Source organism: Erinaceus europaeus, chromosome 23, assembly GCF_950295315.1.
Source record: "Erinaceus europaeus chromosome 23, mEriEur2.1, whole genome shotgun sequence".
NCBI classification, from domain to species: domain Eukaryota; kingdom Metazoa; phylum Chordata; class Mammalia; order Eulipotyphla; family Erinaceidae; genus Erinaceus; species Erinaceus europaeus.
The window spans coordinates 12,604,624-12,612,854 of record NC_080184.1 but is presented as its reverse complement, the minus strand read 5'-3'; the positions used below and the strand labels follow the sequence as shown (position 1 = coordinate 12,612,854).

The following is an 8,231-nucleotide window of genomic DNA, read 5'->3' as shown; positions in this document are numbered from 1 at the left end:
TCCAATTCCTTTCCTGTCCTGTCTCCTTTGAGTTTATTGGGTTTATCTGTCTTTTAAGCAGAGCTAGGGCAGTGGGTGTGGGTGTGGGGGGCACCTCCCAAACCCACTTTAGCCCCCCCCCCACATAACCCACCTGGGGGATTGTAAGGATTTTAAACACCCCTTTCCCAAAGTTTTCACTCTGAAAATATTCAAGCCCCAGGTCAGAGCCTCCATCTCCCCCCCAAAAAAAAAAAAACCCTCATTAGTCTCCCTCACCTACCAGCCAGTCAGAACTGAGAATCACAAACCCACCCCCCCCCATTTAAGCTTGAGTCGCTCCCTCCCCACCACACCCAGCAACGTCCCTGTGTTTGGTGTGTGTGTGTGTGTGTGTGTGGAGGGGCCATTTCTGGCCCCCTGGTGTTCTGAGCCTCCTGTCTTCACTGAGATTCTGCTGCGAAGGAACACAGACACACACGGGAAAACAAAACAGAAAACCAAAAAAAAAAAAAAAAAAAAGAAGAAATGAAAAAAAAAAGTGAGAAAGGAAAAAAAAAAGGGAAGAAACAACAACAATGCACACAGAAGAGGTTGAAGGAAAGTGAAAGGGAACAGTAAAAAATTTAAAAAAAAAAAAAGGAAAGCAAAAAACCGACAGAGAGAGTGGCACCAGTTAACTTTCTCGTACTTTTTTTGCCAACTTTCTAGTTTCCTGTAGTTTTTAACTTATTGCTCTGTTAACTATTTATTCTCCTTGTCGCTCTGTTTAAGGACGTTCGTGTCTATTGGTTGCCTACCCTTACCCCCCCCCTTTATTTTCCTTTCTTCGCTGAGATGTGATTATACCTGGTTTATTTATACAGAGGGGAAGTGAACTTATTAAAGTAATAATTATTAATCACAGTAATGGTAGCCAAGCAAGAAGGGTATATCTATCCCCCCCCCCATCCTGGAGTTAGTTGGGAGTTTTGGGGCTCAGGGGAAGGCCCTCCCTTGCTCTATGGCATTTAAGGTTAAAAAAAATTTTTTTTTTCTTTTTGCTTGTCTTGAGAATTTTTTCAGTCCTATTTAGCTGGTAAAGCACCTACCTTGTTCTATGGCCGGATCTATTTCTTCTTGTGTGTATTTTGGTTTTTTTTTTTAAGTAACACCCCCCCACACCCACCCCCACTGTCTCCCGGGGTTCCCTCTGCACCTGTGGGCCAGTGCGGAGCTATTTGAGCAATAAAAGCCGGGTTCGTCCCCACCCTGGGGTGGGGGGGCCAGGCTCTGGAGAGGGGGGGGCCGCCTCCCCACACACTGAGGCCTAGGCCCCTGCCACCGTCCCACGCCTGGGAGGGGATCTTTATTTTTTTTCTAAAACACCCAGCCAGGTCCCCCCTCCCCACAGACCCCCACCTCCCAGGCCAGCCCACCCCCCATTCCCAGGGCAGGGGGCCCCCGGAAAGGGAAACGGGAGGGTGTCTTCAGGGTCCCAGGGGAGTTGGGGGGTGTGCAGGGTCTATGGGGAGGGGGGTCCGGCCCCTTCTCCCTTGTTATTTACACGGAAGGTCTCAGATCCCGTCGGGTGTGGTGATGGAACTCTTTAACAGAAGCTGCGAAGACTGACCAACGGACCCCCCCTCCAAAAAGAAAAAGGACCCCCCAGCCCCTCTGACAAGAAACCTTTGCGTTCGGTCTAAACTATTTATTACGGAGATTACAGGCCTGGCCGCGGGAACAGACTTTTACATGGAATTGTTTAATTATTTGTACTTTTCATGCCAGAAAATAAAAAAGTTCAGAATCTTACTGGCCTCCTTGGGGGGGGGCGGGGGGGCGCCCGGGGGGCGGGTCTCTGGGGACCCCGCAGCCCAGGAGACCCCTGCAACTTCCAGGCCCCCTGAGAGCCTCAGACCCGTTCCCTGGCCCCCCAGATGGAGACAGACGGACAGACAGCACAGTGTGGTGGTGGGGACATTTATTACCGCGAGGTCAGAGGTCAAGTCACCTCCCCACGGGGACGGATGGGGACCCCGAAAACGCTCCTTGAGCCCCCCGGGCTCCCCCCCCCCCCGTCTGGAGGCCCCGCCCACCGGCGGCGGCGGCCAATCAGAGCTCGTCGTGGTCCCCGGGCGGCCGGGCGGGGGGCTCGGGGCAGGCGGCGGGCGTGCTGAGCTCCATGAGGTACTCGCAGCGGCTGGGCTCGGTCGTGCTGCGCACCTGCGTCTCCTTGCCGCACAGAAGGCGCACCTGCGGGGGCGGAGCTCGAGGGGCTGCACCCCGCACCCGGCTTCCCGCGCCCAGCACCGCCCAGCACCCCACACCCCGCGCCCAGCACCCCACACCCGGCGCCCAGCACCCCACACCCGGCGCCCCGCGCCCAGCACCCCGCGCCCAGCACCCCACACCCCGCGCCCAGCACCCCACACCCGGCGCCCAGCACCCCACACCCGGCGCCCCGCGCCCAGCACCCCACACCCGGCGCCCAGCACCCCGCACCCAGCGCCCCGCGCCCAGCACCCCGCGCCCAGCACCCCACACCCGGCGCCCAGCACCCCGCACCCAGCGCCCCGCGCCCAGCACCCCGCGCCCAGCACCCCACACCCGGCGCCCGGCGCCCAGCACCCCACACCCCGCGCCCACGCACCCGGCGCCCAGCACCCCACACCCGGCGCCCGGCGCCCAGCACCCCACACCCCGCGCCCAGCACCCCACACCCCGCGCCCAGCACCCCACACCCCGCGCCCAGCACCCCGCACCCAGCGCCCTGCACCCCGCGCCCAGCACCCCACACCCGGCGCCCGGCGCCCAGCACCCCGCACCCAGCGCCCCGCACCCCGCGCCCAGCACCCCGCGCCCACGCAGCACTCACCGTGGTGGAGCGGTTGGGGCCCTGCCAGCAGCCCGTGCCCTGCTCGTACTTCATGGCGCTGAACTTGTCACTCTCCGGCCCCGCCCACGAGCCCCAGGTGCTGCGATTCCAAGAAACTGGGGTGGGTGCCGGTGCCCCTGAGCCCCGAGCCCCCCCCCCACCCGCCCGGCCCCTCACTCACCCGAGGCTGGTGGCCGAGCCGCCGTGCTTGGGCTTCTGTGAGACCATCTTGAACGGGCAGAGGCGGTACACGTACCTGAGGGCACCCCAGACCTGAGCCTCCCGGAGGGGCCCCCAGCCGCCCAGCCCCCCAACCCCAGCCTCCACGTTTTAAGGCTCGAGAGGTGCCCCAGGTGGTGACAGCTGCGCAAGGGCCTGGGTTCGAGCCCCTGGTCCCCACCTGCAGGGGGGAAGCTTCACGAGAGGTAAAACAGGGCCACAGGTGTCTGTCTGTCTGTCTCTCTCTCTCCCCTGCCTCCAGGGTCACCTCTGGGGCTGAGTGCCGGCACTAGAGTCCCGCTCCTGGAGGCTGTTTTTTTTTTTCTCCCCTTTTTGTTGCCCTTGTTTTTCACTGTTATTACAATTATTGTTATTGTTTTTCACTGTTACTATAGTTACTACTGTTGTTATTGATGTCGTTGTTGTTAGATAGAAAAGAGAGACGTGGAGAGAGGAGGGGAAGACAGAGAGGGGGAGAGAAAGACAGACACCTGCAGACCTGCTTCACCGCCTGGGAAGCGACTCCCCTGCAGGTGGGGAGCCGGGGCTCGAACCGGGATGGGATCCTTGGGCTTTGTGCCATGTGGGTTTTCACCAGGTGCGCCACTGCCCGGCCCCGTTCCCTTTGGTTGCTCTGTATCCGATAAAGGAACAAAGCCTCCAGACTCCAAGCTTCCTTCCCCCTGGCACACTCAGATGTAGGGAATGGAACCCGAGACCTCGGGCTCTAACCACTGGGCTGCCTGGTCTCAGAGAGGCAGAGGCAGAGGCAGAGACAGAGACGCGCGGGACGCACTCATTGGTGGTGAGCTCATAGCACTCGCTGTACAGGTAGGCGAACTCGCCCTGGGGGCCGAAGTCGAAAGAGATCTCTTGCTCCAGGTTCCTGGGAGAGACAGGGGGGGGAGGGGCTGAGGTTCTGGGCTCCTCGTCCCCCAGGGCCACTCCAGCCCCGCGTCGCGCTCAGCTTCCCGCCCTCTGGCTGCCTGGCGACTCCCCGTTAGTGGGGCCTCCAGGGGCCAGCTGGGGGCCCCCCCCACACAAGAAGCACCCCCCCCACCTGATGGACTCCTCCATGTCCTTCAACGATCGTTCCGACTCTTCAAACTTGCTGCGAGCCTCTTGGGCAGCTGGGGAGGAAGGGGGGCGGACAGGGCCGAGGGGCAGGTAAGGGGGGGCCCCCCAGATCCCCCCCATCTAGGAGGGAGGAGGCAGGCGGGGCCCCCCGGATACACCCACTGCAAGACCCTTTGCCCCCAACTGCTCTGACGGGAAACCCCACTTTCCTGCCCAGGCGCTGGGGGTCCCTGAGGGAGGGGCAGGGCTGGGGTCCCCGGGGGCCAGGCCGACTCACAAACAAGTGAGGCCCCGGGGAGAAGGAAAGAGGCTCCTCAGAGCTGCTGGGGGGGGGGGGCTGCTTTATTTTTTTTGTATAATTTTTGACCCCCCCGGGGGCTCACCGTCGATGAAGGCCTGGGTCTGCTTGTCGTAGGGGGGCATCTTATCCTCCTCTGGGGGGCTGGCGGGCTGCGGGGGCGCCAGCGGGGGTGGAGTCTCCTGGGGGCGGGGGGGCGAGTCAGTGTGGGGCCCCCTCCCCTCCGTGTCCCCCCCAGCGGTCGGGGAGCCCTGGCACCTGGGAGTCAGCCTGGTCGTCTTCCTGCTCCTCCTGCTCCTCTTCCTCCTCCTCCTCCTCCTCCTCCCCACCTTCCTCGGGGCGCGGGGCGTGCTCCTCCTGGGGTTCAGCCTCGGGGGGCGCCGGCACCTCAGGGGGCAGGGCCTGGGGGGTGCGGGGCAGGGGGTGGGGGCTTAGGCTCGAGGTCCCTGGGCCCGGGCTCTGTCAGATGGGGTGCATCCAGGGCGGCAGGGAGGGGGCCCCGGGGGTGCCCACCCTGTCTGGAGGTGCCCACCCTGTCTGGGGTGCCCAGCCTGTCCGGGGGTGCCCACCCTGTCCAGGGGTGCCCAGCCTGTCCGGGGGCCCCCGGGGGTCACCTCGGAACGGTACTTGTCCTGCAGCCTGGCCCACACGTGCTGGAAGAAGCCGGCCGCGTCGGTGCTCGGATCCCCGCCCAGGAGCGTCTGCGGGGAGAGTGGGGGGTTACTCGTGGTCCCCCGGGAGACCCCCCAGAAGTCCCCAGTCACGTTGGGGGGCGCCCAGTACCTGGGCTTCCCCGGCCGAGAGCACCCCGTCCGCGTCTGTGTCCAGCTCAGGGTGTGTCTGCAGCTCGGCCACGGAGACCCTGGGGGGGGGCAGGGGGCAGGTGAGGTGGGGTGCCCTCCCCACAGCCCCCAGATACTGAGAGCCGGAATCCCCGCCAGCGGGTGGCAAGAGCCAAGGGACTCACGGGAGGCGGGAAGGCGGGTGGGGGCTCTCACCCCATCCCACCGGCACCCCGAGGGCCACTGCCGTGCTGCCAACCCTTCCCCCCATGCCCAGAACCCCAATTCTGTGCCCCCGCCATGGGGACAGGGCTTGGCTGGGGGTTCCCCGCCGTCAGTCTGTCAGTCCGCCAGTTCCAGGCAGGGCCAGGCAGGGTTCACGCTGGACTGGGGGTGTGGATGGGGGCTCCCCTCACTCTCCCCCAACTGCCCCACCCCTGGGCTCTCCTGGCCCCATTTCCCTCTCTCTCTCTCTCTCTCTCACACACACACACACACAGGGAAGTCGGGGCTCACTGGGCCGGGGCTGGGGCACAGCCGGGGGGAGGGGCAAGGAGAGGGGCTGGGGGACCCCACAGGTTTTGGGGGGCCCCACAGGGACACTCACAGCCCATCGCCGTCATCGTCCAGCTCCTGGAAGGCCAAGTCTGCCAGCTCCCGCTCCCGCAGGGCCTTGGCTGCTGCCTGCTGCTCTGTGGGGGGGGGGGGGGGCGTGAGCCGTCACCCCAGGGCCCCTCAACACTCTTCCCCTGCCCTGCACTGCCTGGGACCCGGCCCGAGAGTGCAGGCCTGAGGCCCCGGGTTCGATTCCCCCTGCACTGTCTTCCGCCAGAGCTGAGCTGGAGCCCGCGCCCTCCCCCTCTCTCTCTCTCTCCCCATCTCTCCCTCTCTCTCAGAATCAGCAAGTCAATGGGTTTGACTCTGGCTTGAAACAAGAAAGCCTCTTGGCCTTGCTCCCCTGGACAGTGGGAGCGACCCGGGTTTGAGCCCACTGGCCCCCATGTTAGGGTGTCTCTGCCACCCTCTCTCTGTCTCGGCCCCAGGGACTCCAGGGGGCGGGGCTCACGCATTAGACTCGCAAGCGCGAGGTCCCAGGTTCGAATCCTGGCATCGCCTGTGCCAGAGGGAGGCTCTGCTTCTCTCTCTCTCTCTCTCTTTCTCTCGGAAACCCCTCACCCGGCCCCACCTTCCCAGAGCCTGCGGTGTCTCTCCTTGGCCTCCTTCTCTGGCCTCTCCGCCTCGTCCTTGGCGGCCCGCAGTGCCTCCATCTGCTCCTCCAGCGACTTCCTCCCGTCCTGAAGCTCCAAGAGTTTTTTCTGGGGGGGTGGGAGGGGGTGGGATACCGGGGTTCACGACCTGGAAGGCGTAGGACGACCCCAACCCAACTGCAGAGGGTCTCACTGGCCGCCCTGCATGCCGGGAAGGGGAGAGGAGGCTCTGGAAGCTTCCGCCTCAGGGCAGAGACAGAGACACAGACACAGACAGAGACACAGACAGAGCTGGCGGGGTGGGTGGGTGTGACCTACAGGGTCCTGGGCGGGGGGAGCCCCATTCCAGCCCCCCCAGTTTGCTGTGGCAGTGAGTGCAGGAGGGAGGAACTGGGGTGCAGAGGTGACCCCCACCACCTCGCCAGCGGTCGGCCCAAGGCACCGGGGACGTCTGTCTGTCCATGGTACAGACTTGAGGACCGACGGCACAGGGGAGCCCAGGACGGCTGGCAAGTGAGACCAGGAGATGGCACCCGGGGGTGGGGGGTGTGTGTCACATGCTGGACCCTGGTTCCAGCCCCCGACAGCCTCAAGGGGGCACCGCGCAGGGTCGCTCCTCTCTCCTGAGCTTTTTATATTCTAAAGGGGAGACCTGAGGTCGGACTCTTAGGCCTGAGGGCTGGGGTTCAACCCCTGGTATTGCTTGTGCCAGAGGGAGGCTCTGTTTCTCTCTCTCTCATTAAGAAAAAGCTAAATCGGGAGTCGGGCGGTGGCTCAGCGGGTTAAGCGCACGTGGCGACAAGCTCAAGGACTGGCGTAAGGATCCCAGTTCGAGCCCCCGGCTCCCCACCGGCAGGGGAGTCGCTTCCCAGGCGGTGAAGCAGGTCTGCAGGTGTCTGTCTTCCCCTCCTCTCTCCATTTCTCTCTGTCTCTATCCAATAATAAATAATTGTTTTTTTTTTAAAAAAGGGAAAAACTGGCCGTTAGGAGCCGTGGCTTTGTAGTGCTGGCACAAGCCCCAGCAATAACCCTGGCGCCAGTTAAAACAATAATAATAAAGGGGGGGAGTAACAGCTATTTTGTTAGCCCAAGGAATGAAACAATTTATTAAGTAAAATCATACAAGGAGATTAAAATAGGGTCCAGCGTGTGTCTCTCTCTCTCTCTCGGACCCAGGCTCTTGGGGTGCCCCCCACACACACCCCTGGGGGTCCCCCACCTGCTTCTCCTCCCGGGCCTTCTGCCAGTTCTCAATGAGCATCTTCTTCAAGCGGAAGCCCTCGCGGGTAACCTCGGCCATCTGCTGCAGCGTCTCTCGCTCCTTCTGACCCTTCTCTCTGGGGAGGGGAAGGGAGAGTGGGGGTGACGGGGGGTGCTACTCGGGTGATTTATTTATTGGGCCCTGGCACTGCATGCAAAATCCCATGTCACCAGAGGAAGCCCCATTGGTTTGGGGATGCTCTTTCTAGACTAAAGTAATAATAATGATAATAATAATAATAACAACAATGGAAATTATAGGAAAAAGAGCCACAGAGCCAGCACAGTGACCCTGCAAAAGGCTCTCCCTGCCTGAGGCTCTCAGGCCCCAGGTTCAATCCCCACCCCAACCAAAACCAACAACACGGACACACACGTGTGTGAGTCCCCGGAGGCATCACCCCGGTCCTACCACTAGGCCACAGGGTTTCCTGTGAGACGGACCGGGGCCGAGCTTGGGTCCTGCCATCACCCACCTCCATTCCTGACTTCTCCAGCGACCGAGGTCCTTCTTCCCTTCCTTTCTCTCTCCCTCTCTCTCTCTCTCTCTC

At 62.3% G+C, this 8,231-nt stretch overlaps 1 protein-coding gene across 2 annotated transcripts in view; it reads right to left on the bottom strand.

Moving 5' to 3' along the window:
* Positions 1-1,927: 1,927 nt before the first annotated feature.
* The window catches only part of PRKCSH (protein kinase C substrate 80K-H), a 39,913-nt gene continuing 33,609 nt past the window's right edge, over positions 1,928-8,231 (bottom strand). For both annotated transcript variants that reach the window (XM_060181782.1, XM_060181781.1), the window contains exons 6-17: positions 7,640-7,757; positions 6,399-6,528; positions 5,820-5,904; positions 5,214-5,292; positions 5,045-5,131; positions 4,689-4,832; positions 4,516-4,612; positions 4,116-4,185; positions 3,852-3,941; positions 3,018-3,092; positions 2,837-2,936; positions 1,928-2,214 (exon numbers count right to left, since the gene is read on the bottom strand). In XM_060181782.1, coding sequence (XP_060037765.1) covers positions 2,074-2,214; positions 2,837-2,936; positions 3,018-3,092; positions 3,852-3,941; positions 4,116-4,185; positions 4,516-4,612; positions 4,689-4,832; positions 5,045-5,131; positions 5,214-5,292; positions 5,820-5,904; positions 6,399-6,528; positions 7,640-7,757 — 1,216 coding nt within the window. In that variant the 3' untranslated portion in view covers positions 1,928-2,073. The remainder of the gene's footprint in view (positions 2,215-2,836; positions 2,937-3,017; positions 3,093-3,851; positions 3,942-4,115; positions 4,186-4,515; positions 4,613-4,688; positions 4,833-5,044; positions 5,132-5,213; positions 5,293-5,819; positions 5,905-6,398; positions 6,529-7,639; positions 7,758-8,231) is intronic.